Source organism: Brachyhypopomus gauderio, chromosome 5, assembly GCF_052324685.1.
Source record: "Brachyhypopomus gauderio isolate BG-103 chromosome 5, BGAUD_0.2, whole genome shotgun sequence".
In the NCBI taxonomy this organism is placed as follows: Eukaryota; Metazoa; Chordata; class Actinopteri; order Gymnotiformes; family Hypopomidae; genus Brachyhypopomus; species Brachyhypopomus gauderio.
This window is the reverse complement of record NC_135215.1, coordinates 14955806-14978635: the sequence shown is the minus strand read 5'-3', so window position 1 is coordinate 14978635 and position 22830 is coordinate 14955806. Positions and strand designations below refer to the sequence as shown.

Here is a 22830-nt window from a genome sequence, read left to right as displayed (position 1 = left end):
GAAGTTCATTTGAAGGAGTCATTGAAGCAGGCTTTAGGTGCATAATGTCTTTTGATATTTGTAAATGTATATTTGTAAATTGTAAATGTACAATCTCCTTCAATTGTTTTCGTTTTTCAGCGTCTACTTAAAACTGTAAGCTATACAAAAAATAAACCCATCAAAAAGCTATTTCACAAAAAAAGCAATGAAACAATCATGAAATGTATGCAATCTGCAATTTAAAGTAATTGGAATATAACTGTATAATAATTGGATTGTAATTTTAAATATATCCCTCCAAATGAACTGTTAACATCGTTGTTTTTGAATGAGGACCATGGACAGTAGAGCACAGCTGTAAATATAATCTCTCTATGTTTAAATGAACAATGACAGCAACAACAAAGGAGATCCTTTTAATATCACTGAACATACTTTTCACAACTGTCATTTACAATATATAATCCATAAATCAGATAAAACAAAATAAAAGTCACTGTGGATTGTAAGTAATCATATTATCATAAAACAAGATTATAATCATATACAAGTGGATGTATCACATTCCAGGGAGCCGGCCAGGAGGTGTGTTACAGCTGTAGGTCAGAGCGAGTCTTCTGAGGGTTGGGTTCATCACTCAGCTTCCTACATTGCTACACTGTGAACACGTTTGGTAAACGCACCTTACATTAGAGGTGATGTATTTAGCTAAAGGTGCTGACCATTGTTTACTAAGTAAGTAACGTAGCTATAGACAACATGGCATTTTCCAGAAATAACAGCAACCAACCCTCCAACCTTGTTAGTAGAAGTTAATGGTTACCATAGAACAGAAGTAATGTGAAGTAAATGTGGATATTGTTATAGTTTCTTGAGCATACCTTTTGAGCTTCTTCTATCTTAACCTTCTGTCACAGGTGTGTCTACATCGTCTCCTTACGTCAACAGTTAAATGTATTGCAGTGTATAAGCATCAAGCCCTGCTGTGCACCAGGGCATATCTCCCTCTCCCTACAGACTCTCAGAGCGAGTCTGTGTTTTCACAAATGTAGGGTTACTGAGGCTTTGGTCAGTATGAAGAAAGAGAGTTAGGAGATTAGATGAGGATAAAATTAGCTCGTTCTCTTTTTCTCTTTCTGAATGTGTGTGTGTGTGTGTGTGTGTGTGTGTGTGTGTGTGTGTGTGTGTGTGTGTGTGCGTGTGGTGCGTGCGTGTGTGTGTGTGTTAAAGGTTTGCTTGCATTATCTCTCCATCAGCTGAATCACTCAGATTCACCAGCATGGCCCACTGCCACCAGTTCATACAGTCTAATCTACTCTGCTCTGTTTCAGTTATGTCCAGTTGTGTCTGTTTTAATCTACTGTGGTCTATTCATAATTATTCTAATCTCTAAAGTTATCTGGTTCACATCTGAAAAAACACTTCCAGCTTTAGGAAGTTATTATATTCTATAAACAAAGTCACAAAAATTACATATTTGCATTTTCTGTGCATTATAGCCAGGACATTAGCTACTGTTTCCCTATTTATTTTATGCACTGAGGTTAGCCAATAAGATTTCCTCCTTTTATGCTTATATCTCATTGTTAGGTTGTAATGTTAATGAAGGTTGAATGTGTTTAAGTGTGGTTTGTGCAGTACTCGTGTGACAGCTTGAGGCTCAAGTTCAGATTAATCCACTCTAACTGCATCTAGCACTCATCCTTAACACTCCTGGCAGGCTACAGGCTGCGGTGTTGGTCTGCACCAGGGCCGGAGTGGGACACTTTTTCAGCCCGGGAGATTCATGCGCAAATCCGGCCCAAAATTATTTTTCCCTCCCAATCGGCCCAAACAGATTGACATGAGCCGGCCCATCGGGAATCCTCCCGAATGTCCCGATTAGCCACTCCGGCTCTGGTCTGCACTCACAGTCTTTGGCCCTGTTGTGTTGTGTGAGGTGATCCGAAAGAATTCCCTCAGTTTCACAATGGTCATTTGGAAAAAAAACACATTATAAAAGCAAAGTGAATATTTTTGAAATGTTTTTATGTTCGCATGTTACAACATAGTAAAACTCAACCTCTAAAATCATGTAAAGACGGACACATATGCATTATGGTAACTGTAAGTCATTTTATATATATATTTGAACAGTGCAGTCCATGCCACAGTCACTCTGAATAATCATATAACAGAGAGGTCTATCAGAGCAATCCAGCCATAGCCAACAAGAGCATGAGCAATGAGTGTGTGTGTGTGTGTGTGTGTGTGTGTGTGTGTGTGTGTGTGTGTGTGTGTGTGTGTGTGTGTGTGTCCACGTCTGTATCTCCTCATCTAGGGCTAATGAAGTGATTATAGTTCTGAATGATGCGTCCCTCAATCACCAGTAGTTTGCGACAGCGGTGGTGGTGCTGTTGGTGCTTTGCATCTCCTCCTGCCTCCGGCGCTTCCTGGCCTGATTTTGAGCTAAGCAGAGAGGTCATGCAGATACGGGCGTAGTTTTAGACAATCGGAGAGTTACCGCTTGTTCTCATGTACACGGCAGCGCGATCAGCGGGCAATGTTGAGATCGGGTGAGGGGACGGACCAGACTTACCCTCGCCTCTTCTCAGCATGATTTTCATGGCGATGCCAAGCAGGATGAAGATGAACACAGCGCCAAGTCCACAGATCAGCAGCACGATACTCGAGTTCATGTTGCTCTCTGAGTGGTAGAACACGGATGAGAATAGGCTCAATGAAACATAAGCAGACCGCAAATGAATTATAGTTTAACTGCAATGCAGATCAACTGTTTCAATCTGTCTGAGGAAATATTTATTTGAGGATAAAAGACAGAAATGTATGATGTGATGTGTCTCTAAAGCTGGGATCGTGGTGAACTACTGGCCGGCAACATTGAATAACAAGATACCTGGATCTAATTCTGAGATGTCACCAAAAGCTGAGATGCACTGGATCAAGTGTGTTAGATTAGGGTTATGGTTAACCTCTTCAGAAGTGATAGATGTCTGGGATTAGAGTTGGCCATTTATACTCTGAAGCTACAGACAGTGATATTCAGTGTATAATCACCTTTCAAAGTTTCTTGAATTTCTTGAGAGGAGTTGAAGCTTCCACATGGACTGAGAACATTGCACACCACTGTCACCGTCTGGTTGATCTCAACGGAAACTCTTGGATCCCTTCCCCTCAAGGCATTGTATATGTACCAGGTGAAGTTCAAGCTCACGTTAACAGGTAGGTTATGACAACACGTCACGTTAATCACAGAATCCATATCCACCGTGTGTGAGCCGGCGTCCACATTTACTGTGAAGTCTTGAGAGGTCAACAAGTCGAGAGAGGTTCAAAAGTAAAACCACAGCTCTGCTACTCAATGTCACCATATTGCTGTACTTAGCTGATTCCAAATAAGGCCCATGAAAGAGACACTATCCGTCCTCTCATTACTGTCAGAACCATCCTGCACGAGACTGAATTATAACCATCTAAACCTGCTGTTTGGCATCTCTCTCCTATGTCCTGACCTGACTGAATTGTAGTCTCAAAGCTAACCCCTTGAATAACCCCGTGAATAACCACAGGGGTTTAAGACCACAGATGATATAATAGTATTATCATTCTCATATGGAAATGGAAGGTACCTCTTGTGCAGTTCACAGGAACATCTAAAGGAGAAGAAAATTTGGTGGTTCATGCATTAACACTTCTCAGTTCTTCTCTCTAGCATGGTATGAATTTTCTTCCTTTTTAATATAATACATTTGATACTGACCAGGCAAACAGCTTGAACATACTTGAGGAGCTGTGACAAACACACAACCAGTGACAGCGACGTTGGAGTATCAGTTAGGGCTCATGCATTAGTATCACAATGATGTGAAAGGAACTGTTTGGATGCTAATGCAGACTGTTCCTTTGGTTTGGTTTTCAACAATGTATGACTGTACCTGTTTTAGATAGCTCCCACTCCAGGCACTCAGGGGGTGTATAGGTAGGGTTAGCTATGACGTGATCTACAGGTGGGGAGAAAGACAACACTGTCAATGCATAAAACAGAGATCAGACATTGTCACACAAGACGTTGGGAGGACAAGAGCTCACTCACGCAGTAGTGTAGAGATGAGGAGACTCAGGGCTATGCCATCCCTTCCCATCATGCCCTCTGGGTCATGGATGAGAGTTCTATGAGAAGAGAAAACTTGTTTCTGTTTCTCAAATCTGAAAACAGTTCCTGTTGATATTTAACTTCCTTTGAGGTCTGTAGCCTGTAGCAGAGAGAGCAGTGGTTGTCGGAAGGTACATAATAGAACACGTTTCACCAGACCCAATAACGTTTCACAAAGTGATGAGGCATATGACATTCATGTGATGGTTTGGTTTGTTTCTGTGGATCAGATTGGTGGTTCTGGCTTTTCTCTTTAGTTCTTTTCACTAAAGTGCACAAACAGACATCAGTATTCTGAGAACCTGTGATATCTTCAGTTTATATTAGAGAGTACCATTCAAGAAAATAATACAGTAAATATAAACAACATTGTAGTGGAAATAATGCCACCAATCCCAAAGACAACCAAAAATAACAAGAACCTGCACCCATAAGGAGAAATGAGGCCTCACTCACTGCTCCTGTAGCGCCCCTGGTGGAGGGGCAAAGCTATATACAAACAACACCAAGGTCCTGGAAACACACACACGTTATACTGATAAAGATATACAGTACGTAGCTCTAGGTTAGAGGGATAGATAAATGTTTCTGTCTCAGCTTTCCTCATTCCTTTTATAATAAATAGAATAAATTGAGCACTTATAATAGTTATTGATTATTAAATCAATAGATATTCTAAGTGCTCAATTTATTCTATTTTATTCATAATACTCTAATCTTTATAATACTCTAATCTTTAGTAAATTTTGCTAAACATTCCAGTTCTAAGTTTTCCATTTTCTCTACAGTGGATTTCCATCTTGTTTTTATAATCTAGCCATTTCCTTGTTACCTGATTAGTAACTATACACGTAATGTTGATATGTTGTATTAGTCTGCATAGTTTTCTGCATAGCTCAATAAATGTATCATAACTGACAGCAGCCCTTATCATACATTTTACCATTGGGCATTATCACTTATATAAAACAGAATAATATATGACTTTACAGTGCTATTCATCAATAGTATTGCCCCCCCCCCCCCCCCCCCCCCCGTTATTATAGATGTATCTCCACTTTTTTGTGCTAACTACAAATTCAAAGTTCAGTTATTAATGTCTGGTTTCAGCTATGCAGTATATAATCTACTAACTGGCCTACTGAGATGCTAGACATCAGAGCGGAAGCTCTTCAGTGTTAACCAGCATGTAGTTTTCTGTAACCATTTTTATTATTTATATAATTGAGAGAGAGAGAGAGAGAGAGAGTGAGTGAGTGAGTGTGTGTGTGAGAGAGAGAGAGAGAGAGAGAGAGAGAGAGAGAGAGAGAGAGAGAGAGAGAGAGAGAGAGAGAGAGGATAAAGCAGGCTGTTCTCCTACCTTCAGAAGCTGTTGAAAGAGAAGTGAAACAGTGATACACTTTGATGCAGTTCATAACTCGATGGGAGCTCTGTTCTGGAACAAATACTCAGCTCAGTATCTATGCAAATTATGTCCATCCTACATGTTTGTGTAGCCATTTCTACATTACGATGCATGTTTACAACCTGTCTGCTTTACATGTTGTGTTAATCTTTGTTTCCTAAAAATAAATGCTGTCCAGTAGAAACATGGAATTTCAATTACACCATATATTTCTTATATATTATTACTGTATTCATGTATATTTCTAACTTTATTTATACTTTGTTGAATTAAAGTGAAGAACTTGGTAAATGTGGAAAATTACCTTATAAAGTCTTATTGAGGCTGTATGCTTTTTTCATTTTTTGTACACATGTGTTTTGCATGTTCTCTGTTGCTGGAGATTCAGATACATTTCACTACGCAAAAGTCTTAGAAAGTAATTATGCTGTTTGAACTTTTTTCGTTGTTCCTGCCACCAGGGGGCGGTAGCCTTCAGATAACAAAATGTTAAATTTCCTCTAGATAATTACGCTTTGGTTTAACCACCTGCTGCGCCGGCCTCAAATGAAACTTAAAGAATACATGCTGCTAGTACATGCGTTTTTAGCAAGCAGTATCATCATTGCGTGATCTAAATTAAGTCGATCTCGTTCAAGTGGTATTTTAATTTCCCTCCCCACAAAAACAATGGTCGCACTTGGAGGGCTAGCCAAGGTCATTATTTGTCGCTGGACCACGGGAGGATATTTTAAGAAAAAAGCGAGGTTTACCTCTGAGCGCAAGGTTTGTGAAGTTTAACAAATACACATGAACATTCTGTCAGACTAAAACATGTTATTTAGCAAAGGCATATTTCTGGTTTCAAAACACATTGGCACCTTTACGTCGACAAAATACGGGATACGATCAATTTAGTGTAATTTAGATTCTCGTGTTTAGAAGTGGTAACACATGCACATCTCTAAAAGTGACTCTCACTGCGTTGTCTCTTCGTTTTCACAAAGTGTGCCACGAAATTCTCTGAGCATCCTTGATGTATCAGAACTGGTAAGATCTGCGTGATTATGTGTGGTTTTGATTAGGGTGGAGGCCCCCAACCTGACTTGTGGTTGACCGTGTGGATTGTGTGCTTCCCTAGTTTGACTAGGTGACTTCCCCAGTTTGACTGGGAGGGGTGGCTAACCCAGTCTACACCTCATCTAACCGAGTTGCTCAACAGAGCCCAGAACACAGGTTCTTAGTCAGAGTCACCACTTCCCCTTGTGGTTCGTTGCTATGGTAAGACTTCCCTTTGATACCGGAAGTGACACGAAGTACTAAGTAATGGGGCGTGAAGCAATATTGCCATAGGGTGTGCTCGTTTTGAGAGATCCTCTCTCTTGGTCGGACTGAGCCCTACACCGATGTAGTCATGTCAAACAAGATGAAAACTCTTGCAGTACCCACCTGTCATCTGGTAAGTGTTTGCTATTGAAGTCCATTCCTGAGGCAAGCGTGTGTTTTTGAGTGACGAGACTGTCTGTGAAATGCACTTAATGGTATCTTAAAAGTTTTTTGGTTGAACATCTGAATGGTTCAAGTTTGGTTTAGTCAGGGGTGTGTTTAGCTGTGAAGGACTGAAGCTGCTACCTTTTCCCAAACTGCAGTTTGTCTCCTCCTGTTCATTAACTTCATTAACTAATGAAGGAAAAGAAAACAACTGAACTGAATCAGGTGGATGGAAGTAGGAGGAACGTAGTCCAGTGTGAGCCCTGAACATAGTCCGGTGTGAGCCCTGAACGTAGTCCGGTGTGAGCCCTGAACGTAGTCCGGTGTGAGCCCTGAACGTAGTCCGGTGTGAGCCCTGAACGTAGTCCGGTGTGAGCCCTGAACGTAGTCCGGTGTGAGCCCTGAACGTAGTCCGGTGTGAGCCCTGAACAGGTGTTCGACACTCCTGACTGACTTCTGTTTTTGGCTTGATAGACAATTACAAATGTTACAAACAAACTGGCTGTCAGTGATACAGTGGAAATGTGTGTGCATATATAACGTGTGTTTGTGTGTGTTTGGACACACCCACTGTATACTTCATTAAATTGTGCTGTTGTCTACAATTTAGAAAAACAGTGAGGATGACAACATGCGTATTTAGGCAGTGTTGAACGTGTGTGTGTGTGTGTGTGTTGGATTCTTCGTTGTGGACATGTTTCACGTTAACAGCTTTGCACTCTTGGTGTTCTCTTAACTAGCTTCATGATGGTTTTTCCATTAGAGTTGAAATCCTCAATTGTTAGAAATCCTCAATCCTCAAATGGCTGCTTACAAGACTTATTTATTTTGTAGGACCTTTTTCTTATTATATAAATTATTACACACAACACTTTATAGGATCCCTTTATAATAGCACCTATAGGGTGTTTGCGTGACCACACGATTATTCTGTGCAGTAATGCCACATGCATTAAACCACCATTAAACCACATCTGTTTGAAGATGTAATGGGTCTGAGGTTCATGGGTTAAGCTGCTGTAGAAATGCTTTACTCCCTATGCTCAATGAACTGCACATGTCTAAATGGTGAGATCAATTATTCATCAGTCGATTGTGCAGGCAGGTCTTTTCCCAGATAATTCTTCTGGGTTAAGCCCATCTACTGTGGTGGTGTGGCTGTGATTATTGATGAGGTGATCTGTGATCTAGGCCAAGCCTGAATGCTCCTTGGGCCTCTGCACTCTAAATTCTGACATAGTGATATGATTTTGATTGATTGAGCAAATGTGTGTTGATGCATCATGCGTCAAAGTTCCTGTGTGTGTGTGTGTGTGTGTGTGTGTGTGTGTGTGTGTGTGTGCATGGACGTAATTTGGGGGGGGGGGGGACGGGGGGGGACGGCTGGGGACATGTCCCCCCCCCACTTTTTCAAAAGTCTCCCCCAGTTTTTACGGTTAAAACCAAATATTTAAATAGCGACGATCCATGTCCCCCCCACTTTTTATTACAAAATTACGTGTGTGTGTGTGTGTGTGTTGGGGCAGGGTCTGGCAGGGACCAACACGAGTCACTGAGCAAAAGTATGGCAAACAATCTAGTCCACACCTGTTACTATGGTGATTAAAACATTGAGCATCCTTGTTCCGTCTGAACAGACAGATGGGGGGACTCACTCCAGAAAACCCTGGAGCATGGCATGCTTGTGCGTTAGCCGGTAGCTGTATTGCTCAAGGGACAACATCTTCAGCCCAGTGAAACTCCAACTGGTCCGTCCTCGTTGCTTGGGCAGTGTGTGGTCTCTCGGCAGCTGTGTGTGCTCAAACGGACGAGGGGGAGTGAGTTGATGGTGTCTGAGAATCCCTATGACTGAGCTCACCCTCATCGCCACTCCGCTGAACGTGACCCGCAATAGTAGGAGGAGATGAACCGCCCACTTCCTGTAAGAGAGCTGCCACTCTTCAGTGAACATGTCGAGCAGAAAGGAAGCGCTCAGCTGTTTGGGAAGTGACATCGTCTTGTCATCTTGCCTCCCCGCCCCCAAAATACTCCACATTCACTCTTTCACTCTTTCTCTGCAGTTTCTTTCTTGTCTGACTACTTGTTTTGTTGGTTGTCCTTGCAGACGCAGGCGGTTTCTGATGGGGGTAAGTGTGAGCAGTGTGAGCCCTGACGGCATGGTGGGGGTTTGTGGGGGGGTGGGGGGGCACTGCAGTACAATTTGTGCTCCATTTAATGATTGACAGTTTAATCTGTTGGGTTCGGAAGATCTGGCAAAATGAAATGGTTTTACACCATGTTGTAATACACATTTTACACCATGTTGTAATACACATTTGTAATTCAAATAGTAAAAACTGATTGATCAATGTCCATGACCTGAAGAAGCAGTCAGATGATTGTGTGTGTGTGTGTGAGAGAGAAGGTTTGGTAATGTGGCAGAAACTCAGTAGACAGATTGCATTGGGGGAATTGATCAGGTAGACATTACCGAGCAGATAGATGGATGACTCGGAGCCTGATGGATATATTGCGTGTGTGTTTTGCATCCCCACGCTCCCCCCCCCCCCCCCCCCCCCCCCCCCCCCACCACCACCAACCCTCTGAAGAGTTGAACATGTCCAGGTTGCAGAGCACAGGCAGCAGCCCAAGTCTCAGCAGTGGATCTGCTGGAGGAGGAGGGAGTCCCGACGGCACAGACGGCCCAGCCAGCAGGGTGGTCGCCTGGGCGGTGTGCTTCGAACGCCTGCTGGAGGACCCCATCGGAGTCCGCTACTTCACCGTAAGAGCCTACGCCCGAAGCCTGTCTGTCCGTTGACGGACGCGAGGACGAGGCGAAATGGCTGTGTCTCATTCCACTTTGTTCACTCGGAGGGGAGACCAGATGCAGAATAGGAGAGAAACACATGAGCTTTGTTCCTCATCTCACCACAGGCGTTGGAACCGTGTGGTTCATTAGTATGTCCCAGACATTTTGCAAAAGCTGCCTGGTCTTGGGCAATAGCTTTCAGGGTGATCTGTGCTTAACACACACCACTCTAAGTTGCTAAATTGCTTTTATCATTTCAGTTCATAGATCATTACTTGCATGACACAGTAGCAAGTTCATGTTTGACGTGAATCCATCTGACCGTGTTCACTGTTTCTCTGGGAAACTGGTTCACTGGAAACAAACAAATCTTGTTTTGAACCTCTTGTAATAAGACTGAAGCCAGTTTGCTAGCAGTCATTTGTGAGTTTGTCCTGAGTAATGTAGTTCGGCTAGAGTCCTGGGTAACCGAGCTGTGTTTTAACTTGTTGTGGATTGTGCAATCCAGGTGGTTTCTCACAGTGCAGATCAGTGGGGGTTTTTTCCATGTCCTATGGAGTAGTTTTCAGGAATCCAGCTTTTGTACGCGCGTGTGTGTGTATAGGTTGCATGTGTACACACAAATGCATGTGTGTGTGTTATTACTGTGCATGTTTTAAAATGTGACTGTGATCCTCAGGCCTTTCTCCAGTCAGAGGTGAGCGCAGAGAATATTCTCTTCTGGCAGGCCTGTGAGAAGTTCCGGAAGATTCCGCCTGCTAATGTGGATGAGGTACTTCTGTGTGCCCTAAACAATGCTGGGTTACTTCCCCACACAAACACTAAGCCTACCTCTACATTACATTGTTAATGGCCTCTGGTCGTTTCTCTTCTGTTGGATCCCAAACGTCTTGCATTATTCTGTCTACACTGACTCATTATTAACCATTATAAGTTTTGTTCAAACCCTGTAACTGGCTAACACTGGCATATCTTGCTGATGTGGGGTACCTGCATAAAACACCTGAAATGCTGAACTCAAAATGTAAACTGTAGTAGTAGTAATAATAATGATCAATCATTATCCCACTGGCCACTGTTAGATATGTTAAATGGCTGGTTGTTTTTTTGCTTCTAGTGTTCTCACATTGTTCTAGTTTCTACTGTTTGTCTTTCAGTTAGATCATCTACAATCAGAAGTTCAGAAATCCACATTTTGGATCTACATTTAGTTTAGGGCTAGTTTTAAGCCATGATCTGACGAGCAGTGCTGCTGAGGTATTGTACATCAAGGGCGTGCTATGCATGTTGTGTCATGTGCTTTACGTCTGTGGTGGTTTATCATTGCAACACTGAGAGCATGACACTGCGGCAAATAACTTGATGTTTCTCACTTCAAAAAAAAAAAATGTGAATATGAAAGTGTTGCTGAATCTTGCTGACCTGACAAATTCACCAGCGTATCTGCATAAATGTGAAAGCAAAATGGGATGTGTACAGGCTGCGTATAAGGGAGAGCTAGTGGTAGTCTGAACCTGAACCTCAAGGACACTTCTGCTTTTAAGTTCTGAGACGTCCCTATACATGAACTGATTGAACAGATGTAAAGAATGAGTGATTAAACCAGAGATGAATGTTTAGACCAGAGTTGTCAAAGTCCTGTTCAGAAGCACTGGAGTCCAGCAAAGTTTAACTGTCACCTTGCTCAGACACACCCACTAAACCTGAAAGTGGATTGATGAGTCGAATCAGGTGTGTTTAAGCAGGTCATAAATCCACCCTGGTCTCTGGCATCTTGGACCAGGTTTTGACATCACAGTACTACATGAACCAATATTAGTTATACACACCTGATTCAACATTCCACTCGTGATTTACTTTTAAAATACCAGGTTTAGTAGGTGGGTCTGAGCGTAGCAATCATGAAACCTTTTGGGACATTGACACTTATGGTTTAAACTAATCATATTTTCAAGATTATTCACTAAACTATCATGATCTGTGCAATGCAGTGCTCACACAACACAAAGGACAGTTTGCGTTGAACAAGAAGTCTTTGACCAGTGCTGATTCCAGAAGCAGATTCTAAAAAAATCCTGCTTGAAGTCATGGAAGTTCTTCTAAATAAGAGAACTCTTGGTCAACAAACTTCACATTAAAAACCTGAAAGGAACGCAAGTGTAGTATTCCTAATGGGCTCCTGTTTACCATTCTAAACGGTGTGGGAATCAGTGATGATCTTGGATACTTGGCATATAGCCAAGCTGTGTGATGAATTAATTACATTTACTGATTAATTCCGGAATTAACTGTCTGTTGCACCTGCTGGGACAGATGCTTGCTCTATTTCCTAGTCTTCCCTCGTTCTCTTCTCTTCCCAGCTGAAGAAAGAAGCAAACAGCATCTATGACCACTATCTGTCTGACCTGTCTGTCAACTCCGTGAACATAGATGACACGGCACGCGTTAACAAGACTGATCTTCAGAATCCCACACCGGACATGTTCAGCAAAGCCCAGCAACAGGTGCAGAACACACACCGATGCGCACATCACTGCCTGTACACCCTCACACACACACATGCAGCTAATGTAGGCGATCGAACAGGCTGTATAAAAACACCAATGTTTACATCTGTCTGCTTGTGCTTTGTGTTTCTGTGCCCAGATCTTTAAACTGATGAAGTTTGACAGCTACACGCGGTTCGTGCGCTCTCCGCTCTACCAAAGCTGCATGCTGGCCACTGTAGAAGGACGCCCGCTGCCCGACCAAACACCTCAGACCAAGGGCTCCAGAGAGCACATTGCTCCTGCTAGCAACAGAAAGGTAGCCTTATTTTTCTTTCAATAACTATTTTTCTTTTAATTAAACTGCATTTAATATACTTTAATAAAAATCACACAAAATACAATGAATACAATCCAATACAATGAAACACTATTTTATATACAAACAAAAAATACAATATTTTGTTAACATTAAACACCACCGAATCATTAAATGGCAGTTTATGCTCTACTGAAAAAGTTACCTATGACTGAATACTCATTGAAGTGTCTCCCTGATGACACCTAGGGTTAGGTGAAGAGTTGAAACCTGTCCACTTCCAGAGACCTAAACTGTTCACTGGTTTGTCTTAAAAGTATGATCACCCTGTAAAGAACAGACACAATTTGGGACAATATAACATTGTCGCAATTTTATATTACTTTAGACAGTGGCAGTGAAGAATATGGAAATATATCCACAGCATCTCATTTTTAACTTGCCTGAATAAGATGGTTACAGCTTTAGATCAATCCCTCCTCCAGCGACACCCCCAATCTGTCCAGACACTTGCCAACCTTAAAACATCAGAGAATAACAAAATGCCCCAAACATCTGTTAAATTACAGGCAGGCAAATGTCTCATGAAGAAAATTTAAAGAATGTTCATAAAAACAAGCATAGCCGGCATGTTTTAAACTCTAATTTTAATTTTGGTGCCTTTTAAATAACCTGCCCACTTGAGGTTGGTCATTTTTGGTAGGTCTTTATTTTGTTTTTTGCATTTAGCTGTTTAACTTCAGTGAAATGTAGTTAAGCAGCTGAGTTTAGGGCCTGCTTACCTACAAAGACTGGAAATGGATGCATGCAAAGGTTTAATGTATGTAAAAATAAATGTGTAACCAAGTTATAATTACAAAATGGACTGGGAAGAACATGTTCATATCCCAGAGTCCTGAGAATGTGTGTGATCAGCTTCACACAGTTACCGACTGGAGAGGGAGGCGAAACCGTTTGTCCCAGTCTAACTCTGTAGTCCACTGGCTCCGCCTCCTACTCTGACCCACCACCCACTCCCCAAGCTCAGAATTGTCACTGACCAATGGAGTGTAACTAGTAGACCAGTGTTTGGCTTCTTGTGTCTACAAATTCTCTTGGGTAAAAAGGAGGGTGTAGCAGATTCCTAAAGGACAAAAGGGTAGATGGGTACAGACATGTTCATACACATTTCTTAAGACACATGCATTCTGTGCACCACTGCTGTACAGCCCTGAGTACACACCATACAAGAGGCTCTCCAGAGTGTGTGGGGCGCCAGTCATTGGATGTTATTGTTCAAGCCATTTAACTTCTCGTTCGTATTGGCTTCATGTGTGGAGAGTGTGGGATTGTCCATGTGAGGTCAGGCCAAGCTGGAGTACTACTGGCTGTTTAGCTCTACTCCCCAGAGCTGGTTCATATGCTTCTGGACCATGAGCCGGATGGCAGCGGTGAGAACGTACTGTGGTGTGAGTGGATGGGGTCTCTGGTGGTTCTCTTGGACATCCTCAGACTGTGTTTGCTGGATGGCTCTAAGAGTTCCACCCCAGTGAAGTGCTGGGCTGTCCTCATCACCATCTGCATAGCTTTCCCATCCAGTAAATGTAGTCCCCATACCAGGCGGTGATGTTTATGCCAAACCTATGGAGCCAGTGTCTTGAAGTGTTTCAGTGGTTCCAGATAATCCTGTGATGGGGTGTGTTTTCTGAAGTGTACCCGTCTCTTTTCAAACATATGACAACGGTGTGCTGCCATTTCTGTGGTTCACAGATGAGATGGTGTTCTTTGAATTAAAACCTTACCTTCTTGCCTTCAAAGGTCACGCTGATCATTGTGCCCAACAGTTCAGTTTCTCTTTCATCTGGCCAGTCCAGGTGATTGCCTGTAGACCTTTATGCTAGTATTGGAGTAGTGGTTTCTTACTCGTATGGGAGCATGTTAAGCCATAGTGATGTAGGACTGGTTGTAGATGTTCTTATGTTCTGGTAGCCTATGTGTACAACTCCTGCCAGTATCTTTTATTGTCGTCTTTGAGTTCAGATGGACCTTCAGATGGACCTTGAAGGCACAAGTGTCTTCCTGAATAGTGTCCTGAGATTTATATATTTGCAAACAACTGGAATTTGCTACTAAGGAGAAACCAGACTTGATGTCATTGTTGGGCTTCCAGACTGTCTAAATAAACTCAAACTGTTTAGATAAATATTTTGGGTGACACTTTTTGAGATGTCATTTTTAGATAAATCACTCATCCTAGATGCCTAAACTGGTTTGCCATAGTAAATTCCAAAAATATATGCAGTCGTTAAATGTTCTTAACTTAGCTGAGGTACATGTACTCTTTCCCTCCATTGCATCATTGCAATCATTATGGCAAATATAGAAGTGAAAAACAGTGAGCACATTAAGGTAATTGAAAGGTCAAGTGTTTCCAGTATAGTGAAACCAGGTTATTGTGTTCACACAATATGAAACAATAAGAAAGTTCACTTTAATTGTGTGTGTGTGTGTGTGTGTGTGTGTGTGTGTGTGTGTGTGTGTGTGTGTGTGTGTGTGTGTAGAGTACAGATATGAAGACACTGTTGTCGGACAGCAAACTGAACAAGACGTCGATAGAGAAGAGAGGCTCTTGGGGAGGTGAACCGTGCATTACTGCCTGTGCATTTCAGATTATTTGCCCTATTGGACTAATGGGGAATGGCGAAAATGCAGTTTAACCTAAACCCTAGACTTAATCCTAGTGACCCTAGTGACTAGCAACAGATTGCAAGTCCATTCTCTTTGCCTCTTCACTTTTCTGCAGTACTTTTGAATTGCAGGGCTGATTCAGGGTTCAAATGTTTGACATTGGTGATCTCGTGGTTCCAGCTGATGTGTCGTACCTGAGGGGGGTGGTGTCACGCCAGGTGTCCCAGATCTCGGTGAAGTCCAACAGCAGTGTGGAACTGGGCTTCTTGTCTAGCCGACTGGAGGTGCGTGTGTGATGCCTCTGGTGTGTCTGAGTGTCCGTATCGCTGCTTCTATTGAACGTACGCTGCTAATCCTATTGAACATTTTCTCCTTTTCTCAATTTTTTCTCCTGTCTTTCTCTTCTTTTGGCTCCCTTACTCTCAGAACGGCTCCTTGAGTCCAGCAGGCTCAGACGTGGATGTTGCGGGTCCCGGGGTGCTGCGGGCGGATAAGTACTGCTGTGTGTACCTGCCGGATGACACGGCCAGTCTGGCCCCGGCCCGATCCGGCCTGCTAATACGAGATATGCTGAGCAGCCTGTGTGAGAAGAGGGGCTTCCCGCTGAAAGACGTCAACATCTACCTCCAAGACAAGAACAAGGTGAGGCCCACTGAGAGACCCTCTTGCCCAACTTGCAAAAATAAAATTCTTTTAAAAAAAATGGTGTGAGTCTGGTGTCAAGTGGAACTTGGATGATGATGATGATGATTTCCCATGTGTGATTATGAATTGTTGCGCCAGTGGGCTGTTAAGGTTGATGTGGACACATTAGCATTAATGTAGTGGTTTATGTTTAATAGCAGCCCTTCCAGAAGCTGGTGGGATGCATTCTGAGAGCAGATGGAAGCAGATGTTACCTAAATGTAAATGATAGGTGTGTGTGTGTGTGTGTGTGTGTGTGTGTGTGTGTGTGTGTGTGTGTGTGTGTGTGTGTGTGTGTGTGTGTGTGTGTGTGTGTGTGTGTGTGTTGCCACAGCCTCTGTCGTTGGACCAGGACAGCTCTGTGCTCCAGGACCAACAGGTCTTCCTGGAAGTGCGGGTGACGTTTATGTAAGTCTCACACACACCTGAATGTATGTATGCATGTTACTGAAACACTCCATGACACAAATGTGTTTTTAGTTATATACATATTATACCATGTTTGTAATTTATTGAATCGGCCATGAAATTACACTTGTGTGTGCAGGAAATGTCCTTAAGGGGTGGGTGTGTGTGTGTGTGTGTGCGCGCGCGTGTACGTACATGTGTAGGTTGGAGGTTGTGTTTACAGGGAAGAAGATTGGAATTGTGGCCAAGTCCAGTAAGACTTTGGGAGACACTCTCGCTTCAGTCTTACAGAAACACCACCTCCGATCACAAGATGTCCTCGTCACTCTGGTACTTTTACCAAACTTGCAGCATATTGTGTGTGTGTGTGTGTGTGTGTGTGTGTGTGTGCGCGCGCGCTTATTTCAATCTGTGTTCAGTCTGTGCTAGTGTAGTAGTTTCCTGTAAAACTTGATAAGTGCCTTTTTGTATTTACCAGAGCGGATCAAACAAACCCTTGAGCTTGAACACCAGCGTCTTTGGTCTGGCCAACAAGACACTCTGTCTGGACAAAAGTGAGTCAGATATGACCAAGCCTGTTTGTTTCAAATGGGTATTCTGATCATCTAGGCTCCCTTTGCAGTCATCCCCAACACATGTTCTTAACCCCACCATACCACAACCTCCCTTCCTTCACCCTCCTGTCAGTGTAGCGTTAGATTGTTGTGTAGCTGTGTCGGTGTTTCAGCTCAGGTTCCTCTGTGCCCATTACTGGCGGGTGCTAGGCAACGCAACTGTTTCAACTGAAGAGTTATTCTACTAATTTCTGCCTGTATGTGTATCTATATTTCCACCTATACGCTGCCTGTATTTTCAATCACTGACCTATGACAGCACTACAATTTAATTTCCTGAAGGTCTCAACCTTCTTCCCAGTAAATGTTTGAAGCTGCACATCTTTGCTGCCCAAAGCTAATTCAGTCCTGAGCTCCAATGTAAAACCTCCCAAACCAGGAAAATGCCCGGCACCATATTCACTGCTGCTCTCGAGGTAATGAGGTTCACAACTCTGGTCATGAGGATGTATACTAATAAGCACAACACAACTTTACTGCTATTAAGCCCCCCCTGCATTCAGCACCCAACATGTGGACAGAGATTAGCTGAGAATGTGGGTTTAGCCGTTCACATTCTGGCGGACTGTAAAATGGGTGTTGCTTGCTGCATTTATCTGTCCTTGCTTGTGGACCAATAAAAACGTGTGTGAAATTCACACTAGAATTAAACTGAGTCTCTTGCTGGAACATTGTGTAAATAGACCAGATGAAGCCTATTTATCCTGCAGTGTGGTTAATGATGACATTTTGAGTGTTAAAAAGCCATTAACACACTACTGAAATTAATGTAGGGAAAAAGTGGCTGTAAATGTCCTGACTACTGACCCTTTGTGGTAATTAATGTCTATAAATGTATGATTCATTACTACCTCTGTACTCTCTTGATGACCCAATGTGTGGGTGGTTTTAAGTGTGGAATTAATTATGCATATTTTTTTATTATGGAATTCCGTTCTCTCTCTCAGGAAAACTGTTAGGTTGTAAATTTGAAAGCAGTGTGACCTGATTCAGTGTTTTGAAATCAGCAGCCTCTCAGATGGGGCCTTGTCTCAGGTTTTGAGATGATTGCAGACATTGTATCCGCAGTAGAATAGACAGCCTAGGACTGAATAGTCATGGTAGAGTAAGAACAGGTTGTTGGAAGCCACGCACAGTTAAAAATGTGTCACTGACCCTTGGAGTGTCAGAGGAACTTCCTTTAAATGCTTAAGTGCTGACTCTTGTGAGATTGAGTCGACAGGGACACTATGATAAAGAGGAGAGAGGCGTCAGAAATGCATGATTTATTTATGAAATTTTGGTGGACTTTTTTTCTTTTCAATTTGTGTGATTCTCAACCAACCATTTGTCAGACAAGTTCTCTGAATAAATCTGGCAAGAGAATTCCAGTGTTTTGGACTCGTTTCTTGGGACCCACTCACTTTGACACAGTGACTTGTGATTTCCTACACACCTCCATAATGGGTCATGCATGTTCCAGTCCAAGTGCTTATTAACGAACATTAAGCTGTTGGGCTGGATGATGCGGTTCTAACTTCGCTCATGTGATGCCGAAAGGTGCCCAGTCGTCTTGCGTTCTCCAAAACTGCATGCATGCGTTTCAGAGTCCAGAACAGATGCAGACCTTTTTCTCAGAACAGCTATTTTAGGGGTGCCTTAAAAGGGGGGAAAAAGTAAGACCGTTTTCCAAAGTGCTAAAAAAAAAAAAAGCACTTGTATAAACTTTAAAAGTGGGTTAGCAGTGCAATTATTTATCTAAACCAAATGATTAACCTATTAAAACAAATGGCCTTCTCTGTATAATTGGACAAAAGTGAAACTTGCTTTTAAAACACAAGGCCACTTTAGCTGTCGAGACCCTCACCCTCCTGGCCGCTACCTTACACCCTGCTCCCATAGCCTGTCTAGTTAGGCCCAGTGGGGGGGGGGGGGGGGGGGGTGAACTAGGCCTCGTGTGCACTTTCAGGCACACGAGGGATCTGCTTGTGATTAAGCCCTGCTCAGGTGATGGAGAGTTGAAGCATCACATGCTTGTGTTTGGACCCGGTTCAGGTGATGGAGAGATGAAGGCGGCTCCAGCTGTCGACCGAGGCCGAACCAGCACCAGACCCAAAAAGACAAACGACATGGACGGTACGTACTGTACAGGAGGCAATTGGCCGACGCACACCTTTTTAGGTGGAAACTATTGGCTGAGCCTCACTGTGATCCCGTCCACTGGTCAGTGAGTCCAGTTCTGTATGGATGCAGTGCTCGCTGCTTTGATGCTATGCCACGTTTGTTTTGGTAGCGCAGAGTTCCAGATCCTTCCTCATAATGCCACTCGACTGCTTTTGTCTGGACCAGGCTCCGTCCCTGGGCTCCGCCCCCTAGCTGCAAACAATCATGATGACTGGCTGCTGAACAGCACTTTTAACATGCCATCTCTCTCTTGGTGTCAGGCCTGGTGGAAATGCTGTCCCGGGCTCAGTGCAGCAGAGTGGATGACCAGCGAGGTTTGCTCACCAAAGAGCAGCTGGAGATGCCCCTGTTTCTGCAGGTCCCAGCGAGGGACAGTGAGGGGGACCACGGTGACCTTGAAAGGACACATCCTGCACAGTGGACAGAGGACCAGAAGAGCCTGGGCGTTAAGGGATATGATAAAGACTCGCATAAAGAAAAGAATGGCAAGAACTGTCAGGGTGGCCATGCATGCTCTGATAAAGGGACTTCACTGTGAGAGAGAGTGTGTGTGTGTGTGTGTGTGTGTGTGTGTGTGTGTGTGTGTGTGTGTGAGTGAGTGATTTGGCAGTATTCAGTCTTCTGAAGCATTGTCCTTTTAACAGATATTTTTGTAAAGACAAAACTTTTAAAACTGTATTAATTTTGATAGCAGTCAACTGTTTTTTTGTTTTCTTCTTTTGTCATTTATACTATTTTTTTTTGTATTGAGATAACAAAGTGCAAAAATGTAAGATTTCTGTAGTGTGTATTTATTTTTAAGATGGCTCTTATTTATTTCGAACATGCTCTATTTGGTTGTCATTATTCACTTATGAATTGGTTTCACTTGGGTGGTTTGCTGAAGAGTGTGAGCTCTTTAAAACACTGTGTGATTTGTGTTCTGTGTTGCATTGCTTCATCAGACTTAATACAGCATCATACTGAAACATGAACTGATGTCCTCCACTCACTACAGACTCTGCATGGGAGGCAGTTTAAACGTTCGCTTCAGTGTCTGTGCTTGGTGCATTTCAGGGTTGCAGTGACGTAGGGTGTGTAGAGATGCCACGGCGTGTCTTCACCAAGCTCCTTCCCTGGGTGCCCTGGTGCTCCCATGTCTGCTGAGTGATGTGGGCCCGCCAGCAGGTCTTGGGGTTTACTCTCATTTTGGCAACTTTATTATTTCAGTCTTTAAGTCTGTGACCATTAGTGAGGGTGAGTGTGTAGATTGGTATATTTGGAGCTTCAAGTTATAGCTCACTACCCTTTTCACTATTTAGAGTCTGGTGCAGAGAGCACATTAGTACAGGGGCTCTTGTGAACAAGACCGCTTAAACTACTCCACTTGGGGGGAGATTTTCACTTCCTATTCAAGGTAGGAATAGTTATAGTTATTCGATAGATATTACAGTGCGCTTCATTCAGTATATCACACTGGACAAGGGGAATCTGTTAAAATCTATAATTGTAGATGCATAGTCACTGCTTCAAACTCTGCTGCAAACAGCTCAAGTGTGCACGGAGGGTTTGTTTGAGGAAGCTGGAGTCTGCAAATAGCAGCAACGCTGCCTTCTAGTCCCCTTGCACTCCTGTCCTTGGCTATGATTTGCTATCCTGTCCACAAATATCTCTGATAAGACTCGAGGCAATGTGCACCCTTGGCAGAGTCCAAAAGCTCAAGCTTGACTTAACAAATAGAACATGGACATAACTCTACAAGCACCAAACAGTCTGGATTAGTCAGAGACCCGTTCTCTCAGAGCACCGCCCCAGAACACCTCTGCACACATGACGTCTCCAGGTATGTATACAGCTGCATCTCTGTAAATTAGAATATCAAAATTCAATTATTTCAGTAATTCAGCAGATGACATGACTCTCCCAAACCATCACTGTGGTAACTTCACACTAGACCTCAGGCACCTTTGATTGTGTGCCTCTCCACTCTTTCTCCAGACTCTTGATTTCCAAATGAAGTGCAAATGTTCCTTTCATCTGAAAACATCACCTTGGCCCTACACCTGCTGGTCTAGGTCCACTGTGTTCTATCAAGACCAAAGTCTACCTGCAAATTTTAGAGCACTTCATGCTTCCCTCTGCCGACAAGCTTTTTGGAGATGGAAATGTCATTTTCCAGCAGAGCTTGGCACCTGTCCTCACTGCCAAAACTACCAATACCTGGTTTAATAGCCACAGTATCACTGTGCTTGATTGGCCAGCAAACTTGCCTGACCTACATTTCTGAGTTTAAAATATTTTTTTCAGTTGGTCTTGTATAATATATTAATTTTCTGATAATTATTTTAGGTTTTCATAAGCTGTAACAACATCAACATTAACAGAAATTGAACACTTTGAAATAGATCACTGTCGTGAATCTATATGTTTCACTTTTTGTATTGAAATACTGAAATAAATGTACTTTTTAATGATGGTCTAATTTATTGAGATGCCCCTGTGTGTGTATATACACTATATTGCCGAAAGTACTCGCTCACCCATCCAAATTATCGGAATCGGGTGTTACAATCAGTTCCATGGCTACAGGTGTATAACATTAAGCACCTAGACATGTTTTTACAAACGTTTGAAAGAATGGGTCACTCTCAGGAACTCATTAAATTCCAGCGTCGAAATGTGATAGGATGCCTTCTGTGCAACAAATCCAGTCGTGAAATTTCCTCGCTCCTAAATATTCCACAGTCATCTGTATTATAAGAACAGCTGTATTATAAGAAAATGGAAGTGTTTGGGAATGACAGCAACTCGGCCATGAAGTGGTAGGTCATGTAAACTGATGGAGCGGGGTCAGTTGATGCTGAAGCACATAGTGTGCAGAAGTCTGGGTTTGGTGGTTGCCAGGACAATGGTACTTGTCTGACTGTATTGTGCCAAGTGTAAAGTTTGGTGGAGGGGGGATTATGGTGTGGGGTTGTTTTTCAGGAGCTGGGCTTGACCTCTTAGTTCCAGTGAACTTGACTGGCCTGCACAGAGTGCTAACCTCAACCCGATAAAACATCTTTGGGATGAATTGGAGCAGAGACTGAGAGCATTATCCAACAGCATTATGTGACCTCACAAATGCGCTTCTGGAAGAATGGTCAAAAATTCCCATAAACACACACCTAAACCTTGTGGACAGCCTTCCCAGAAGCGTGGAAGCTGTTTTAGCTGCAAACGGTGGACAAACGTCATATTGAACCCTATAGATTAGGAGTGGGCTGTCACTTAAGATCATATGTGAGTCAAGGAAGGTGAGTGAATACTTTTGGCAATATATTGTGTCATCAACTACCTGGAATCGTACTGGCCCACCATTTTATAGCTTTGACAGAATCTGCATTGTTCTCCTGATTCTGAGGTGCAATAATCTGCAAGTTGTCTTTCCACTATTCTGACATAGATTTCCCTAGGAAGGCTGAGAGGTCCAACACCAGCATGGTTTGCACACACTTTCTGGTCTCCTTTCTTAAAAATGCAGATCACCATCCCAATTTGCCAGTCACAACACACTGTTCCAATTCTCGAGGTATTTTGCACAACAATATTTGAGTCCAGAACCTCACCACTATGGTGTCCCTTCTGACCTTCCCTGAGCTGTTACAGTGTTCTCCAGAATCTATTTGTGGCAGATGGAAAGTTGTTCTCCGCCTCTTCTAACTCCACCAAT

The 22830-nt window shown here is 43.0% G+C and overlaps 2 protein-coding genes across 14 annotated transcripts; one reads left to right on the top strand and one right to left on the bottom strand.

Annotated features, from left to right (window-relative positions):
• Positions 1-454: 454 nt before the first annotated feature.
• Positions 455-7547, bottom strand: LOC143514586 (uncharacterized). Of its 8 annotated transcripts, XM_077005947.1 has the most exons (10): positions 6969-7547; positions 5496-5565; positions 4592-4648; positions 4076-4235; positions 3918-3983; positions 3743-3772; positions 3612-3635; positions 3040-3285; positions 2561-2668; positions 455-2430 (listed from the first exon to the last, which is right to left on the bottom strand). In XM_077005947.1, exons 4-10 carry the CDS (start codon positions 4125-4127, stop codon positions 2345-2347), a joined length of 612 nt encoding a protein of 203 aa, XP_076862062.1. In that variant the 5' UTR covers positions 4128-4235; positions 4592-4648; positions 5496-5565; positions 6969-7547; the 3' UTR covers positions 455-2344. The 8 variants fall into 8 exon arrangements, with proteins under 8 accessions (XP_076862062.1, XP_076862066.1, XP_076862067.1 ...); XM_077005951.1 differs by lacking the exon at positions 4592-4648 and having other exon boundaries at positions 5496-5570; XM_077005952.1 differs by lacking the exon at positions 4592-4648 and having other exon boundaries at positions 4076-4152; positions 5496-5570.
• rgs14a (regulator of G protein signaling 14a) lies at positions 6094-21594 on the top strand. 6 transcript variants are annotated; one of them, XR_013130906.1, is made up of 15 exons: positions 6094-6305; positions 9115-9136; positions 9599-9771; positions 10478-10570; positions 12159-12302; positions 12445-12603; positions 15144-15219; positions 15451-15554; positions 15697-15912; positions 16289-16362; positions 16566-16692; positions 16841-16916; positions 19011-19091; positions 19400-20961; positions 21117-21594. XR_013130906.1 is itself a non-coding variant. In XM_077005941.1 (14 exons), the coding sequence occupies exons 1-14, from the start codon at positions 6210-6212 to the stop codon at positions 19675-19677; spliced, it is 1719 nt and encodes a 572-aa protein (XP_076862056.1). In that variant the 5' UTR covers positions 6094-6209; the 3' UTR covers positions 19678-21594. The 6 variants fall into 6 exon arrangements, 5 of the variants coding, with proteins under 5 accessions (XP_076862056.1, XP_076862057.1, XP_076862060.1 ...); XM_077005941.1 differs by having other exon boundaries at positions 19400-21594; XM_077005942.1 differs by lacking the exons at positions 6094-6305; positions 21117-21594 and adding an exon at positions 6790-6978 and having other exon boundaries at positions 19400-20113.
• Positions 21595-22830: the final 1236 nt, after the last annotated feature.